Source organism: Acomys russatus, chromosome 7 (assembly GCF_903995435.1).
Source record: "Acomys russatus chromosome 7, mAcoRus1.1, whole genome shotgun sequence".
Classification (NCBI taxonomy): Eukaryota; Metazoa; Chordata; class Mammalia; order Rodentia; family Muridae; genus Acomys; species Acomys russatus.
This window is the reverse complement of record NC_067143.1, coordinates 29,423,069-29,442,233: the sequence shown is the minus strand read 5'-3', so window position 1 is coordinate 29,442,233 and position 19,165 is coordinate 29,423,069. Positions and strand designations below refer to the sequence as shown.

The window sequence follows — 19,165 nt, the reverse complement described above, 5'->3', positions numbered from 1 at the left end:
TGGATAGACGTGTTCCGTTGCATGCATAGAGAAAGCAGGCTAGGAGAAAGCTGCTGGGCACACTGCAGACCCATTCTGCTAGGTCAGCCAACCCCCACCATCACCGCACACACACCTGCTTTGCTTGCTCAACATGCTTCAGCTAGCTCTTGTTCTGACCCTATGCATTTTTCCTCTCCTAAACAGAGAGCAAGCAGTTTTTCCAGCCTGTGCGTGTCTCCTCACTCAATGTGTTTATGGCTTTCCCCACTCTAATCAGCCGCTGACCCTATCAGAGAGCCACAGAGGAAGTGAAGTCGGTGCGGCTTGACTTTCTCCTGCTGAACCCTGTCAACACCTGACAGCAACAGCTCCCTGCTCACACAACACATAAATCCAGGGTTTAATAATCCATCCTCGGATTATGCCCGGCTTCCAAAATCCCCAGTCTGTCATGTCAGCAAACAGCCTTGTCCTTCTCGGTGATAAATCAGGGTGAAATTAACATTTCACACACACACACACACACACACACACACACCCTGACTCTTGGCCACAATTCTTCAAACAGACCGCCTGGCATCTCAGCGCTGCTGGAGGTGGGGTTGGGGAGGTTGGAGATCACAGCAGCTCCCTACAGCTGGCTCACCTGGCTGTCACCTCTCCACTGTGCTTCTTCCAGTTGGGGCCTGGAGACTCCAGCCCTGCCTCCCAGCCGGGAGGGATTTCTGCAGCTGCCAATGATTCTGGGTGCAGGATAGATATAGACCTGATGGGGGTTGGGGGGACTCCTGTCTCAGTACAGAGCTGGGGCAGTCCCACCCTGCAGTGTGCACTCAGCAGAAGGTTTCTGTCCTCCCCTGCCCCTGCTCCTGCTCCTGCCTGGCCTGGTATCTCTATCCTACTTTTACAGGCTAGTCTACCCAGAATTCATAGGTGCATTAGGTCATTCTGAATGATCATTCTGAAGTATCAGATCCTGATGGTTGTAAAAGAGGGCTTGAGTTGGCAGGTTTTCCCAAAGGCAGGCAAGTTCAGACTGCAAGTCCAGAGCCTGTTGGGGTAAAGACCCCTCTTTCCTGTCTTCGGCATTTTGATGAAGACCTTCACTAATGACCTCAGGTCTCCCCTAATCATCCAAGCCTTGGTGACCTCTAGGCTGTGAGCCACCTTCAGAGGAGCCAGCCTTGCCTTGGAAAATACTCACCGCTTCAGGGAGGGGACATTCTTTAGCATGTGAAGGTTTCTGGCTCCCTCTGGTGACTGCTTCAGATGCTGGCTCTTTACCACCATTTCCACCGGAGTTGGTGCATGGACTTGTGGGGTGAATGGATGGTGGGGTCAGGAACAGCCACTCAGTGAAGGAGAAGCCTGTCCCAAGGGGAACCCTATCTGACACAAGCTCAGTTCTGTCTCCCCCATGACACGGGTTCTCAGCAATACCTGGACTGTATGGTCAGAGCCTCATTTGCAGAACCCCGCAAAGAGACTGGTTCCTTTAGAACTTTCTGTGCGTCACAACCATTCCATTGCTTTTTTCCATTGGGAGTGACAAGTTGGGGTGATGTCTATCTAGTCAGATGCCTGAGGGCTAGTACTCTAACTTCCCTGTGTCAATTTCCTCATGTTTGTGTTGTTGTTGTTGTTGTTGTTGTTGTAGAAACTGAACAGTATTCAAAGCCCTGGCACCCAGAAAGCATTTAGTGAGGAGAGATTTTTGGTGTTGTATTACTGTTGCCTCCTTAGGGTTAGACTGAGGTTCCCCACAGTGAGGACAGTCTCAGGTCACTCTGCCCCCACTATGTGAACATCTAAGCATGATAATGATCAAGTAAGAAATATTTACCAAGGCCATAGTTTTGCCTGTAGGAGCCCTTCCTGCTGTACCAGACTTGTTGCCAAAGCAGGCTGGTTCAGAGCCTGACCTCTTGACACTGAGTTCTGCTGCCTTCCAAGGAGCTGCGCTGGTCCTTGCAGCAATATGAACCTCAGTGGCCTCTACCTCAGTACTGTGTAGCATGCATCTCCCCGAGGCTATGGAGAAAAATTCATAATGGCTTCTAAAACACTTTGAAAATGCACACCACAGACAGGTAAGAGCAGACAGGACCACTCCACAGGTAACTATCCTAAAGAAGTGGCCACCTTGGGTAGGAAGGACACTAAGGCCTCACTCCTGCTAAGGCTGGGAGTCTGGCTTGCAGTGCCACCTGGGGACAAAGGGGATGGAGATACAGTGTCTCCAGTCAGCTGTGGTTCAGTAAATCCACCCAGACTACGACCTCTGTACCTCAGCTGGCCTCCCTGCTGCCTGCTGCCGCCTTCGTTTTCTGTGCACATGTGTGCTGTCTGTAGGTTTACTTGTTCAAGCTTAAATCTTGAGGTGCCCATGCCTGAGGCCAGAAACCACCTTTGCTCCACACATCAGTCCTTCTATGGCCTGACTGCTAAACTCAGCCTGTCCCTCCAAGCTATAGCAGAGACCACTGGCTGAGCCTCCTAGGCTCCTGCCTCTCTCTCTGCCTTTGCCTTTGTGTTCCATGCACTGCCCTCTCCTCTGCTTTCCTCACTTGTCTTAAATCCTCTTTGTTCTCATTTCCACTTCCTGCACATGAAACACCTGCCAACTTGATCTCACTGTGGCTCAGTTTCCTCGTATGTAAAATGAGTGTGTATCTGTTGTGATCGGGGCTGTCACATGAGATGGGACATGGAAAGTGCTAGTCCTTGGCCCTCAGCTCCAGGAACTTCAGTACCACCATTATGTCATCATCATCTTCACTAGCAATAAGCCTTCAAACCCCAGCCTCAGCCCTACGTGATTGGGTTATCCCCGCCCCCTCACTTGAAATTCTGCAGTGCTTGTGCCCATACTCAAGATCACCCCTATTTGTCTTATAAGCAACATTGAGCACCATTATTTCAGAGTCACATACACACACACACACACACACACACACACACACACACACACATATGCTAAGCACAGTGAGGAGTTTAGTGATAATAATTTGAGGGTCCCATGTGCGACCCTCCTGTTGGTGGTCTGCCCACCCAGTCCTAACCAGGGATAAAGTGGGCTGTCCATTGCTTCCCTGTCGCCGCCTAGAACTGCTAAGGATGCTGCATTAGCATCCATCCTCCCACCTTATACACTTAACTATTTGAGCAGCACACCACAGTGTCTAGTGCTCTCTGGAATACTATCAGGACATGCCGGTCTTGAACTGCACGCTGAACTAGGCTAGTTGACATAATACTGCAGGATGAAGTTATGGACAGTTATTTACATGGTCCTGGTGGTTGAATTTCAACATGGTGGCATAGGCAAGGGTGGGGTCTGAGTCCCTCTTCTTGGCTTGCAGATGTCCTGTGTACTTACATGACCCTCCCTTCATGTGTATGGCCTTGGCATTGCTCTGAGTCCAAATGTCCTCTCATATGGACAATAATCAAGATGGATTAGGACCCATCATAAGAATCTTCTTTTAACTTAATTGCCCTTTGCAAGGGCTTGGAGTTACATTTGGAGATGCATGCAGATGGATAGCCCAGGGGTTCTGGGATAGGGGCATGCCCCACTCTCAGCTGTGTGGAGGAGAGTCATTTGACCCGAGCTCCTTGATACAGTTATTTGGAGGCCAGTCAGCCAGGAGGCATGTGATCTCTAGGTCATAAAAGCTGGAGATGAAGAAAGTAATTTCTCTTTGCTGGCTTGAAAAACCAAGATAAACAAGCAGCTACAGCTTATAGCAGTGGCAGCCGCACCCCCCCCCCTCATCCTGGAGAGGCCCGACCACACAGGATGATGTTCATTTATTTGCATCACTTCCTGTAATGGGTATCTTCCCACCTCTCCCCGCCAATCAGCTAACAGTGCGCCAGATAGACATTGGCTTCTTGCCCCAGGCCAGTGGCTCTGTTCTCTGTTGCCCTTATGGAAAACAACAACAATAACAGTAACAACAACAACAACAACATCCTGGGCATATGTCTTCCCTGAGCCTCTGATTGTTACAGTAGGCCCCAAATGTGAAATTTTGGTTTTGTATCCAGACAGACCACAAGCAGAACTCTGAAGATGTCTCAGACCAGTTGTGTGGCAAAAGAGAGAAGGGGGCAGGAGGGGGGGAGGAATGAGGAAATCTAAGAAGGCTCCACAAAGGATGCTATCTTGAAAGCAGACTGAAGACGGTGTGTGGAATCTCAACTCTGCCTGCAATAGAGAAAACCTAGGTTGAGGTCTAAGCTGAGTGAGACCACGTCAGCTAGCATTAGCCACACCAGGTGCACCAGGCTCTACACCGTGCTTTCACCAGATTGCACACAGTTCTGGCAGCATACGGAGATGACTGACTGGCCTAAAGTGAAGTGAAGGCTCTGCCCCGAAGCTTGAGACCAGCTGTACCTCTGCTTTAGCATGAGATAGTGTCCAAGCCCTTTCTCATCACCATGTGCCTTATAGATACTGTGCACTGCCTTAGAGCTAAGGCTCAGTCAGGACTCACAAGCATAGACTCTAGAGGCCAGGGTCCTCCACCTGGCTACATATAAAATCACCCAGTGTTATATGTGCAGGTGTTTACAGACCCATGTGTGTGAGCACTCAGTCTCCAGCAGGTGGCACTGTTCTGGGAGGTTGTAGAACTTTTGGGAGGTGGATCCTACCTGGCAGAGGTAGGCTTTAAGGTTTATACCCCAGCGGGCTTCCTGTTTGCTCCCTCTTTCTATCCATTCAGACCTGAGCAAGTAGCCCAGAGGTCTTGAAGCCTCAGCCGCCAGCTCCCAGCACTGTGCTTTCCCGCCAAATACACTGTGTCCTCAAACCATAAACCAGGTTAAATCTTTCCTTTGTCAGGTATCTGGTCACAGTGACAAGAAAAGTAACTGGTACAACTGGGGCGGGGGTGGAGTGGAGGCAGTAGTGCCCAGGCAGTGTCCCAGTCTACCTTCATCAGCATCTTCCAGGGGCCAGACCTAGGGGATGAGGCTATAAGGGTCCTCGGTGATTCCGCTGTACAGCCAAGTTTGAGATTAGTGATATGTCTGACTTAAGAGGTCATAGTATGACGCCATGGGAAGGGGCACATGAGCCCTGCCTCTGCCATGTACCATGTGCCCTTAGCCATTTTAGTGTTGTGTTTCCGTTATAAACTTTATAACCAGAATGGTTCTATTGCGTGAATTGTGCACTGTCTGGCGTGCGTTAAGTGCTGGATAAATGGTTGCCACCCCTCCTCGCCTTCTTCCCCTCCTCCTTCTCAGACACGAGCACCTCGTGCTGTCAGACTGTGGGCAGTGAGCGATGAGTAAATATGTATTGTGTGTCTTGTGGGCTTCCTGCTGTTTATGGGTCATGTTTTATTCATGTGCATTGCATGCAGAAGGCTCCCTAAGAGGGGAGAAATTTCAGCCTGAGATTTTTCAAGACAAGGGACTCTCTCTGTGTATAAGTCAAGGGCAAGGGAAGCAAGTGTAAAATGAGGAGGGCAAGGGTTTCACTAGCTGTCAGGAAGTAAAGGCTGGAGATGTTTGACCAGCTGGGAGCTCCTTCTTTTCTAGTCTGGTGCTGCCCTCTAGTGGGAGGAGTCACAGTCAGCCTGGGTTTCCCTCATCCCACCAGAGGTGGGCCAGGCAGGCTTAGGAGGAAGGTGCCCAGCTACAGAAACATAGGCAGGAGGGGCAGCCCCGCGGGACATCCACCCCAAACTCTTCAATCCCGATGCAGTTCTAAGGCAACATCCATCATGTTGTGTGCACCCCACTGTTGTGTCTGACAGTCCCTGTCCCACGAGGTGGGTATTCTTATTCCAGTTGGAGCCTTGAGATATTATTGGTCATCTAGAAATTGAGGCATGATCCAAAGTGGTTGGGTCCGACCGATTTGACAACCTTCTTCCTGTGCTGTGATGCTAGCGTTTTGTAGAACCAGTTCCTGGAACCCGAGGTCGTATCTTCACCCACCGTGCATACGCTAGACGTCCTTACAGCTGCTAACTCACCTTTCTGGGTTCCAATTTTCTCATCACAATCCTTAGCCGTGCCTCTCAGCACCACATCGTTCCTTGGGTACAGCTTTGGTCAGACGAAATTTTGAAGACGTTTTTGCTCTAGAATGACAGGATAAGAGTGCCCCTGCTTTCAGAAGGCATTGTGTTTGCGACGACACGCACCAGCGGCCCCAAAGAGGCAGAGGCAGTCGGCAGTACATACCAGCCCAGAAGGTGCCATAGAAGAGAAACCATCACTTTCTGAGAGCAATCTCTGGATCTCTCTCAAAAAAAAAAAAAAAAAAAAAAAAAAAAAAAAAAAAAAAACTATCACTTTCTCCTAAAGATACAGTTTTTTTGTCAAGCACAGAACGCTCAGCTCTGCTCTTCCCCACCCTGCAATGTCTCAGTATTGTTAAGTCAGGGCTGTCACAGGAGACCTCTGTCCTCTGATGCCCTCCTCAGGCTGGGCATTCCATCCTCCCCCCACCACTTTCTCAAGGACAGCCAGGAGTGGAGCGCCTGCTGCCCGACTGCCCTTTGATTAGCACCTCAGATGCCATTGCATTCTCTGAAATTCTATTCTTCAGATTCAGTCCTGAGGGACTGGAGAGGTGACTCGGAGGGTAAAGTGTTTGCCTCGCAAGTGTGAGGTGCTACGTTCAGAACACTAGAACCCATGTAAAGCCAGATTCCAGCGGCCATAAGGCGAGAAGGGAGATCCGCCCCCCCCCCCGAAGCTGTTGGCCTGCTCTCCTGTATACATAGTGAGGACTAAGGGACCCTGTGCACATAAGGTTGACAATGAGATGAATACCCAAGGCTATGCTCTACCCCCATGTGTCCATGTGTGCACAGAGGCAGGTGTGTGCTTATACTCACACATTCAAACACATGCACACATGGACACACATCATACACACAAATGTGCTCTCTCTCCTCTCTCTCACACATGCACACAACACACGCACACACACACACATATACACACAAATGAAGTGTTTTTTTTTTTTTTTTTTAAGGAAAGAAGAAATACAGTCTAAAAACTTTCCTCCTTTAAAAACTTTTTTTTTATTCCTGGGATTTCAGTCATTAAGAAATCTATATGAGTCTTCTCTAATTACTCATTTAGAAATGAGTCCTACACAGAGGAATAGACTGATAGGGCTTAGCTAAATGCATATCAGTGTTTCTCTACGGGTGATAGAGATGCTGACGTGCATCTTCCTGACAATCATGATAAAAGACGTGTTGAGCATCGTACTGTATGTAACAGAACTGTGAAAGGCCTTTGATGTTCATTAATCATGGAAACTTCAGAAGCAGCCCTGTTAAGGCGGGGCCTTCTACTATGGCAGCTCGAACATGAGCGTGTGGAGGCCAGAGCGTGTGGAGGCCGGAGCGTTCCAATGGCTGCACAGCTGGTGAATCCAGACCGCAGACCGTGGCCCCCCCAGCTACACCGTGAGCTCACCTCCTCCTCTGCTGCTCATCTAGTCTCAGATAACCCCCAGTGAACATGGATTTTAAGAAAGAGGTGTGGTATTCTCTCTCTCTCTCTCTCTCTCTCTCTCTCTCTCTCTCTCTCTCTCTCTCTCTCATCCATGCATGCACACACATGCATGCACACACACACACACACACACACACACACACACACGTTGCACCCACAATAATGTAATGACAGTAATAATGGTGTTTCCATCCTAGTATCCACTTTAAGATTTCTTTCCCGGTCTCCATCATCACCGGCCTCCCTGGTTACAGCCCACTAGTTTCACGTTGCCACCATGGATCTGGACATCCAGACATGGACTCCCCGGTGTTCTTTAAGATCTGTGCATAATCACTGTGACTTATTGGCAGTGATCATCCTGCAGCTGATCTGTGGGTTTTGCTCCATAACAATTGCAGAATGTAGAGACTCCAGGTGGTCTGAGCAGACATTTTATTTTCAGATCAGGGGTCTTACAGAGTGCTGCTAAAGCATTGCTGGGTGTGTCCCCTAGTACACATGGGCATGCTTTTTATGGAAAACTTCCTGGGAGTGAGAACCAAAGTCAAAAGGTAGCTTTATCTTAACTGTTTTTAGACACTGGCAAAGTTTTGCCAGTGTGATTGATTTGCATGCCCCTAATAGGGCACAGACAGAGTGACTTTGCACACTCTTGTTATCTTAAACTCTGGAGCTCTGAAGTCCGTAATGGGTCTATAATCAAGATGGCCAGACTGAAATCCTTTCTGGAGGGGCAATCTATTTTTTTTTTTTTTTTTTTTTTTTTTTGTCTTGCTGGTTTTTGGAGGATGCAAATGTTCTTGACTAATGCCACTCTAACCCCTTCAAAGCCACCATGAGTGTCCACTCTTTTCCTTGACACTACCTCTCTGGTCCATCATGGTGGCTCCTACCCTAACTCTTATATACCCTCTACATCTAAAGGACCTTTACAATTACCTTTAGGCACATGGGCATATATGTGTTATATACTACATGTCTAATAATATATAGTATATAATAATCCAGTATCTGGTCTTATTTTTGAAGATTGCCTAGCTGGTCGGTAGTGGTGCACACCTTTAATCTCAGCACTTGGGAGGCACGGGCATATGGATCTCGGTCTGCAAAGCAAGTTCCAGAACAGCCAGGGCTACACAGGATTCCGTTTTAGAAAACAAAATAACCCAAAACAAAGCAGAACAAGATGGCCTGATTGGGGCTGGGGAGAATGCTTGGCAGTTAAAGCATGTCTCCCACAAGCACGATGACCAGAGTTCTAATCCCCAGCCCCGTGTAAAATCCCAGCTCTCAATAAGGAGAGACAGGGAACCCTCATAGCACAGTGCTAGCTAGACCAGCTCCGTCAGTGAGCTCCAGGTTCAATGAGAGCTATGTATGTATGTGAAGTCGAGAACATTCAAGAAAGACACACAACATTAACCTCTGGCCTCCACAAGCACGTGTACACACAGTCATGTACAACGAACATACATGTGCATACACCCACATACACTCACACACACGATTTACCTTATTGACAACTTTAATTCCATGAGAACATTTTCCGTCAGGGGGCGGGGTGAGGGGCTTTATTCCTCCTGTCGAACTAGCATTGTAGAATTTGCCTGTGGAGCCACTTGCCCTAGCTGCAATTACATGGTCTTGCCTTGTACTAGTGCTACGAAAAGAACATGGTAGATAGGTTGGTTTGCTGCCTCTCATCTTCTAGAACACAAGCCTCATAAGGACCAAAATGTCTGTCTTGTTCACTGCCATACCCCCAGTTCTTGGCACAGGGCCTGCCACAAGATACAGGCCTAGTGCATACTCTTGATTGACAGGTGGTAGTTTAAAATCTCCCTAACATGCCACCTCCATTTCCTACCCCTAACTGATTTCCACAAGTGCTTTTCACCCTAGAAGCTATAGAAAACTCAGACTGGAAGTCATACATGGAGAAAGACAAAGACACAGACAGCACCCCCATCCCCCCCCCACACACACACACCAACAACAATTAATGGTAAACAAAGAGGACATGAATTTGAAAAAGACCAAGGAAGGATATATAGGAAGGTTGGAAAGGAAAAAAAAAAAAGGGAAGAGGAAATTGTGTAAGTATATTATAATCTCAAAAATAAAAGAAAAATAAATCTATTATACTAAAAACAAAAATGAAAAGGTTGGGAATCATAGAAAGGAATAGGGTGGGGCTGGGGAGTCTACAAAGTGGTTAAGAGCACCGTCTGTTCTTCGGAGGTCCTGAGTTCAATTCCCAGCAACTACGTGGTGGCTCACAGCCATCCACATTGGAATCTGATACCCTCTCCTGGCATACAGATGTACATGCAGATAGAGCACTCATACAATACCAATAATAATGATGATGATGACGACAATGATGATAATGAAATAAAATAATTTTTTAAAGAAAGGGCTAGTGTGAGCCCATGCTGAAACCATGGATACGGAAAGCTGACTCAGCCATCAAGAGCAAAAGCGCTTGCTGCTCTTGAAGAGGATCTGAGTCTGGTTCCAAACATCCACGATGGGTGGTGACTCACCTCCACCTGTAATCTGTTGCCCTCTTCCAGCCTGCTCAGGTCCTTGCATGCAAGTGGTGTAAAGGAATGCGTAGGCACAGCCAGCAGCTACACATAAAATAGCACATAAAACTTACTTTTTAAAAGTCCTTCTACAGTATCCAGTGAGTTGGGGTGGAAAGTCTCAAGGCCCCTCATTTCCCCATTTGGCAGATGTCCACTGAGTTTAAGGAGGTCACAGCCTCACCACCAGCACCCTCCATTCCCTCAAGCATATTGCCACTAAAAAGCAAGGGTAGCATACCACTGCCCTTGGCAAGTAACATCAGAGATGCAAGTGATCACTGCTGAGGATAGAAAACAGTAGATCTGGAGTTTCAATCCAGGTTATCCAATCCTCCCTCCCTCACAATCCTCAGTCCACTCCCCTTAGTGGACTGGAGAGCCCTGGCTTCTGGCCCTTTGTTTGTGATGTGTTTAGCCACATGCTGCAGACAAAGGAGGTTACGTTTGAGAATACATCTACCCACAGTAGACTGAAGAGATTACAGGGGACCAGGATGTAATGTGGCTTGTGTTATATGGGGCAGGAGAAAGACAACAACTCTGGCTCCCTGGTTTCCTGCCATTCTTTCTCAGGCTCCTCCACGCCTTGTCCTTCACATGGTGTGCAGAAACCAGGCGGACAGCAGAGGGCGCACTTGAGCCACAAATTTAAAAGAACAACAAAAACATCCCCTGTGGATCAGGGCCTCCTCTAAACACAGGGGGAGGCCTGACACCACATCTTACCTCTCTGGCAGGAAACTTTGAGATGTTGACTGTAGTTTTGCTTTTGTTTAAAAAAGAAGGGAAAAAAATTGACAATAAGGAAAGCTGGGAAAATAAATTCACCAGTAACCTTGTGTGGCTTGTACCTTCAACTTCCCTTAAGGTCCCAGGGCCTTGCTCCTAGTCTGCTCCAGCTGAGATCTTGTGCCTCCTGATGTGAGAAGGCCATTCCCACACCCGTACTGGTGGGCTATCCATAGAATGTCATTGGTTTACTGTGATATCACTCTGAGGAGGAGCCACTTGGCCTCCAGAAAGGCCAGGGATGTTCCACAGTGATAGGACACTAGCATGTCATACACTGGGCCCTTGGGTGCACCCCTGTTTAGCCAACATGCGCACCTGCACACACACACAGACACAAACGCACACACCACTCACACACATCAGCAAGCGCACCTTTCTTTGTTTAGCTATTACAATCTCTCTACACTGTGACAAAGCAGACTGACATGCCCGTTGTGTGGCTAGTGTTCCCTTCCAACGTTAACATGTTTTCCCTTGTGAAACTACCTCCTTAAATAAGAATAGCTGTGAGATTTGGGCTTAGAGTATTTTCAAACAGATTAATTTCTTTCTAGCATCCTATTGTTGTGATATAAAAACTCTCTTGTTCATTGTGTCTATCTAACTGTCTACAGGCCAAAAAAATCAAGTGATTGCTTTGGGGCTCTGAGCTCCTATTTGTAAAGACCTAGTTTCCTTTGCCAAATGCTTAGAAACATTTGATCTTGTGTGTATAGCTTCTGAAGTTTTCTTTTGGGCCCCTTCTATAAGCCTGTGAGCTCTGTGCAGACCAGGATTCTTAGCTGTTTGAAGTCTGATACTGAGTCTCCAAGCCTGAGGCTCGTGCTTGCCCCAGAGAAGAAGCCCATAAGTGTGTTGCCCAGTTTACGTTGCTATGGCAGAATACCTGGAGAAACAACTTAGAGGCCAAAGGACTTGTTTGGGCTCATGCTTTCAGAGGTCTCGTGGGTTTCAGAGGTCACGTGATTCCATTGATTTCAGGCCCACTGTGAATCAGAGTGCCATGGCAGATGGGCGAAGCAGGGCAGAGCTGGTGGCCAGGAAGTAGAGTGACTGATAAGAAGGGCTGGGGATAAAAATGAGCCTATACAAGGCATGCCCCCGGTGACCCTCCTAAGGAGCCAGTCAGTAGGAAGATATGTCCTCTCATGAGCTTAGGTGCCCACTGTGACACTGAATACCACGTAGATCTGCTGGCCCCCACTGCTCCGGACCATCTATTTGGACATAGTTGCTTGCTGGCTGTCCACATGGAATGACTGTCTTTGTAATGAGGGATTGCTGCTTAAATCTTTATCCATGCGGGCTGGGGGGATGATCAGTATTTGGAAAATGTCTCTGAAGACTGAAACTGATTAAGCATTTATAGCCTGTGAGTCTTACTTTGGGCCCAGTGCTTTTCCAAGACTAATCCTAAAGTTAAGCATAAAGCCTCTGTACGTTACTTGCCAGGTAACTAAATACACAGCCGAGGCCTGCCATCATCTCAGTGTCACAGATGGGTCTGAAACATCCATAATCCCAGTGACAGAAGACAGTCATTCCACAGTGTGGGGTGGCAAACCTGAAATTATCCAGTGTCTAGTCCCTTCTTCCTCAAGTGTACCTCTGTGTGGATTTTGATATTTATTCTGTTTAGAGATTATAAATATTTCATTGCATGTGAAAATAATTTGTGTGTTGTATTTTTCTCATTTCCCAAGAATACTTAAGTCTGTACTTAGTCGAGAGAGAGAGAGAGAGAGAGAGAGAGAGAGAGAGAGAGAGAGAGAGAGAAGAAATATGTGGAAAACAGTCATAAAAATCCTTTCAAAATTCTTTGTGGTGTGTGTGCACGTATAAAGTGTATGTAGGGAGGACATGTGCCCGAATATGTGCAGGTGCCTGTGCACATGTATGTGTGTATGTGTGAAGGCTAGAGGTTGACGTTAGGGTTTTTTTCCTGATTGCTCTACACCTTTTTTTTTTTTTTGGACCCACTGTGTCTCACTGAGCCAATTAAGCTAGGCTGGATGACCGATGAGCTCCAGGAGCCTTTACATCTCCACCTTCATAGTACTGGGGTTACAGACTGCAGCTGGCTTGTGTGTAAGTGGTAAGGCCCAAATGAAGGTCCTTTTACTTATATAGAAGGTGCTTTGCCCACTGAGCCATCTCTCCAGCATCCCACCCCCACCCAGAAGTCTTAAAGGCAGAAAAGCTACTTAGTGATAGGTTTGGGTTATTTTAATATCTCTGATTGGCGTGACACAAAGTCCTCTAAAGGTAAGAAACGGGGCCTATGGATGCCTTGTCAGAGCGACCTATCACAGTCTTGTAGAGTGGCTGCTGAGATGGCTCAGTGGTTGACAGTGCCTGCTTCTCTTGCAGAGGACCCAAGCTTGTTCTCCACATTAACATCATGTGGCTCACAACCACCTCTGTCCCCAGCTCCTAGGCGTTCAGTGCTCTCTTCTGACCTCTGAGGCCACAGCGCTCCCATGCATATGTCCATACATGCAGACTCAGCCACAGGATATAAAATGAAAAACAAACAGTCCTGTAGAATCCTAGCATGATCCGCAGCATTTGCATGGAGTTCTCAAAGATAAAACGCACTGGTATCCCTCCTCTGGCCTTTGGACCAACTCCTTGTGGTGCCATTTGTAATGACCGGGTATCTTACCCGGTTGGTGTCATCTTATCACTTTGACCTTTGGTGATATTGCTCCTTGAGGGGCTTCCGTGTTTTAACTTGACCTTTGCTTTACTCTTTTCAGGGATCCTGTTCACGATGTTGGTGTTTGGACCAGCCTGTGGATTTATTCTGGGCTCATTCTGTACCAAAATCTACGTGGATGCCGTCTTCATTGACACAAGTGAGCAGCAGGTCCCAGTTGCTAGGTGCCCCTACAGTAACCATTTCCGTTCTCATAGAGGATACTTCAGCCTCTGGGTTTCTAAGGCCCTCCCACTAAGCTCGGCTTTCCACTACTGTGACATATATGCCTGAGACAATCAAGTCAAAACCAAGAAGGGCCTATTCTGGCTCATGGCTTCAAAGCCCACATTTGGTTGGCATGTTGTTTGGGGGAACTCTTGGTAAGACACCGCTTGATGGTGGAGAGTGTAAGGGAGAGCAGAACTAGTTACCACATAGTGGCTGTGATGGGAAAAGAGAAGAAGAGGAAGCCAGGGTCCCTATAGTCTCTTCAAAGGCACACCACAGCAAAGTAACTTTTCCTACAAGGCCCCATCTCCCAAAGTCGAGCACACACACACACACACACACACATACACATACACACACACACACACACACACACACACACACACAACATATGTACATGCAAAACATAGATTAAAAACAATACTATCTTAAGCAAAGCTTGCTGAGTTCTTAATCAGAAGAGGACGTCTGTTTCTCACTTGCTCTGGGCTTCCCTCCTGTGAGTTTGCAGTTAAGTTGTGTGGCTGTCAGGGAAAACGATATTGCTCCCCATTAGTGATCTGTCTCATTGCTGTGACCAGATGCCTCATGCCATGGCGATGGCTAACCTTGGTTGTGAATTGACACACCCAGGAAGAGGGAACCTCCCATGAGAAATCACCTCCGCTAGATTGGCCTGCAGGTGTGTCTGTGGGGCTACAGGAGGGCTCAGCCCACTGTGGGCAGTACCATCCCTAGGCAGGTGGACCTGGGCACTATAGGAAAGACAGCTGGATATAACCCTGGTATGAGCCAAGAACAGCATCCTTCTATGGTGTCTCCTGCTTCCAGGTTTCTGCCTTGAGTTCCTGGCCTAACTTCTCTCTGTGATGGGCTCTCACTAAATGTATGATGAAATAAGCCATTCCCCACCCCCACCCCCATTCTTTTTTTTTTTTTTTCCAAACTGTTTTGTCTCAGCAACAGAAAAGCAACCTAAAATAAGAAACATTTTAAGAAAGTAAAACTTTATTTTGATTTAGGACTCTGAGAAGCCCACCGTGGTGGGGAAGACATGGCAGCCGTAGTGTGAGGCTACTGACCACACTGCAGCCATAGTCAGGAAATGGAGAGCAATGAGCCGTCATGCTTAGCTTTTACGGGTTTCTGCCATCAAGGCCAACCCCATTCCCTCTCTCCCCAATTCCTCCCTTCCAAGCCCATATGCTTTCTCTCTCCCTTTTTAACCCACTGAGTCTACTTAACACAGCCTGTGTATGTGTGAGTGTAAAGCCACCTATTAGAGCAAGGGTAGCCTTGCAGAGTCCACCATCAGATGCCAGTAGCTTCTCGGCTAAGAGCAATACTTCATGGACCCCCCCCCCTTGCCTGACTCCATGCTAGGGTTGCCTGTCTTGATCCTCTGTGTGTCTCGTGTATGCGGTCACAGCCGCTCAATTTGTATGTACAACAGCCTTGTCACACCCAGCAAATAATGCTTCTCCCCTTGAAGTCCCTTCCGGGGACCCTTTCTAGTTTTCAGACTTCTGTGGGCACTCCAGTTTAAATACACATATTCAAGCTTTCAAATCTAGCACCCACTTGGGTTACCTCACTCATGATAATTGTTACCAGCTCTGTTTATTTACCCATGTTTTACTTTTCTTTGCAGCTACATTACAATCCACTGTGTTTATGTATCACATTTCCATTAGCCATTCCTTCCTGGAGGTACTTGATGGCTGTTGCTTCCTCTTACCACTAGAGGGCAGGAAAGCATCACAAATTCATCCTTTTTAGTCAAGTCAGAAACCCATCCATGGGAATGCTGCTCCCTATAGTGCCCATCCCAGTTAACCCAATCTAGATGATCCCTTAGAGGCATATTGCAGACGCTTGTCTCTGAGGTACATCCCATCAAGTTAGCAAAAGGGATTGACCATCATAGCTGTGCTGTGGTGACAAACCGTCCTCAAACTTAAGTGATTGGATGTACTGAAAATTAATTTTGTAGGGAACCTGTTGAACACAGATTGGTGTTGGAAAGAGGTAGGCCTTAGTGCACCACAGTCATTCTGGGGCCCAGGCCCACAAATTCTTCTCCCAATCCCAGTGTTTGTAGTCTGCAGGTAGGAAGCCTATGACCAGAAGAGATGCACCCTATTCTAGCCTAACTCATTACCAAAGCAAGCCCATGACAATGACACCATATGTAGGGTGACTCATGATGGACAATTCTTGTCTCACAGCTCTTTTTGTGTTTTGTTTGTTTCGTTTGGTTTTGGTTTTGGTTTTGGCTTTCAAGACGGGATTTCACTGTGTAGTTTTGGCTGTCCTAGAACTTGCTCTGTAGACCAGGCTGGCTTCAAACCCATGTCGATCTGCCTGCCTCTGCTTCCCTATTCCCTAGTGCTGGGATTAAAGGCATGCGCCACTGCACCTGGCTACTGTCTCCCAGTTGTTGAGTGGGTCTGGGACTCAGGAGCAGCTCTAGTGAGATGCAGCCAAGTAACCAGCCGCTCTGCCGTCCCCTGAGGGACCAAAAAGAAGAAGATTCACCTCAGAGGCCATGCCAGTGGTGGCCAGGCTGACTCCCCTGGTCCTCTCTACAGGACTCTTGTCACCAATCCTCCTGTAGAAAGGATAAGCTAGATCCCCCCTGGCAAGGAGCCACCGTAGTCTGTAAGCTAATCTTCAGGGTGACATCGGGTCATACCTGCAGTCTTCTTTGCTGGAAAAGCACAGGCCCACAGTCAAGCAAAAGGACTATTATACAAGAATTTGAATTCCAGGTGGGGGCAGGTATTTGAGGTTGTCTTAGTTAGGGTTTCTGTTGCTGTGAAAAGATGCCATGGCCACAACAACTCTTACAAAAGAAAGCATTTAATTGGGGCTGGCTTACAGTTCAGAGGGTTAGTCCACTATCATCATGGCAGGAAGCATGGTGGCATGCAGGCAGACATGGTGCTGGAGAGGGAGCTGAGAGTTCTACATCTGGATCCACAGGCAGTGGGAAGAGACTGAGCCACTGGGCCTGGCTTGAGCTTCTGAGCCCTCGAAGAACACCACTTAGCGACACACCTCCTCCAACAACGCCACACCTACTCCAACAAGACTCCCTATGGCCCTATGTTATTCAAACCAGGACCTGAGATTTACCTAAGCAGTGTGTTCTCAGCTATCAAGGCCACTGCCTGAAGGAGAGCCCTGGAATTCTACAAAGTTCTGTCAGCATCAAAGCTGCATCTCTTTTCTCTCTGCAGGCAGAGGGTGGGAGGCCGCTAGGGTAGCTGCTTCTTGAGCTGATCTGTTCCCAGGATCAATAAGAACTCTCAGTCCCCGAGTTCCCAATCCATCATCTCTTGACAGTGCTAAATTTACTAATTCACCCCCAAAGAAATAATGTGGTCTTAAATCCAATCAAGTTGCTCTGCGATTCACTCCATTAATCCCACTGATATATTTACTTGTCGCTAATGATGTTACAAATTTCCGAGTAGAAAAATAAAATCAGATGCAGCCTTATTTATTTATTCTTGCCAAGTGCTAGGCCTCTTCAGGAAGGGCTTAGATGCCCCTGTCTTCCAGATGCCTTTGAAGTCCACTCCTAGGAGGCGAGGATGGATTGGTAAGGGGACACACTATCTGGAAAGTCAGGCGCCATCTCATACAGGAAGAAAAGCCAGCTACCATGGGTGTGGGGGCGGGAGCAGCAAGGGGTTGGAGAGGATGCTGCAGTGGGAAAGCTGTCTTGGAAGAAGATGTATTTCGTACTGGCCATATTAGTAGTGACCCCCTCAAACCGAGGCGTTAGGGGCAGCCAGAGTGTCTGAGCCAGAAAGAACCTTGGGCGGCATTCTCTCTCAGATCTTTCATTATATTAGTAAGGAACCTGAATCTCGGATTGGGAAGGGGAGGAACACGACCAGCAGAAGGGTATCTTTGTACAACCCAAGTCTCCTTAGCCAGTTGGCAGATTTTTCCTATTTATGATCCTCTCTTCTCAGACTTGATGGAAGAGCCTCCCCTCTCCTGGAGTAACTGTGCATCTGGTAACTCTTAGCCTATGACTCTACAGGCCCTTGTATTTCCAAGTCAGACCCCCTTCGTGTCCTTGTCACCTCTCCTCGCTCACTTCAGCACTGTGGGAAGTAAAGCAGCCTCCTCCACACTTTTAGGCTTCTGGGCATTGATGCCTCCCATGTGTACCACAGATGGACAATTTTCCTGTCTAGGCATCTTACAAGTAGTACCACTAGAGGGAGCAAGAGCATCGCCAACTCTATTAGGGAGTCAGCCAGGAAAATGTCCTTTCGAGGCAATTTGTATTGTTTCTGCTCTTGTGGCAGAACCTCTTCGTGTTTGGCTGCTGCATTTGGCAGTATTTTGTGGCAGGAATTATCTGTTCCTTGGGCCCCACCCCATCTTTCCCTCACTTCCAAAAATAGCTTTTCTTTAGGGCTTCCTATCGTGTATGCATAGCCAGGCAAGCGTCTCTGAAATCTGGGGCTGGGGAGCCTGGAGTTTGTGTGGAGGTGGCAAAAGGAATCCATGGAAAGCCTGTGCTGTGGGACAAATGGAGGGACGAGCAGTGCAAGGAGAAAGGATACAGGACAGAACCTGGGAGTCAGTGCAGCTGTGAGTACAGGGGAGCAGGTCGCTTGTAGGAATGAACCAGCAGTCTGAGAGAAGATCCCAGAGATAGGCCTGGGGAGCAGGCAGCTTACCCATAGGCTCATCTGGTCTGGCACAGGCACAGTACTCCATGCCTGCTGCCTTTCATCTGTGTTTGATCTTGGGTGGCTCTGTTGGTCCCTCTTAAGGCGAATGGATTCCTCCTGTGAGAGCTGGGGGAAGAAGCAATGAGACTTTCAGGATTTCCTTTTTACAATATCTTGGTGAAGCTAAAATTTGAACGAGAGCAGAACCTTGAGGAAAGGGCTTGGCTTCAGGCTGTAACCCCAAAGCGTTCAGTCAGCCAGCATTAGTGGCATGGGTTTATTAGAGGGAGACTAGGAACAGCAGCTGCCGTGATTAAAGCAGTTATTAAAGGTGCACACGTGCTGTCTTGTTGGGAACTTGGGACCTTGTAGGGGAGTGTAGCTTCTATGTGATAAAGCATTAGTGTTGTGTTTAAGAGTCCAGACCCCCGTGAATCCAGACCACATTCCCATGAGCTCTGTGCTCCTAGGGCAGCCATTCCTCCTCTTGAGCCTGTGTGGACATGCAAGAGAACCACACAGTGTTCCCATATAGGGTCCGGCATATTGAAAGCATGCCATTAGGTTGGATGTAATAATGGGACATTGGAGACGCTTATAGCATCTGCAGTTACTGAGGGATCCAGCGTGCCTTCAGCCCCGACTCCCAACTCTTTCTCTCAGCCTGA

General features: G+C 47.9%; 1 protein-coding gene across 1 annotated transcript in view; it reads left to right on the top strand.

Moving 5' to 3' along the window:
* Slco3a1 (solute carrier organic anion transporter family member 3A1) overlaps positions 1 to 19,165 on the top strand; it is a 294,528-nt gene that overhangs the window by 201,517 nt on the left and 73,846 nt on the right. The window contains 1 exon segment of the mRNA XM_051148731.1: positions 13,628 to 13,726. Coding sequence (XP_051004688.1) covers positions 13,628 to 13,726 — 99 coding nt within the window.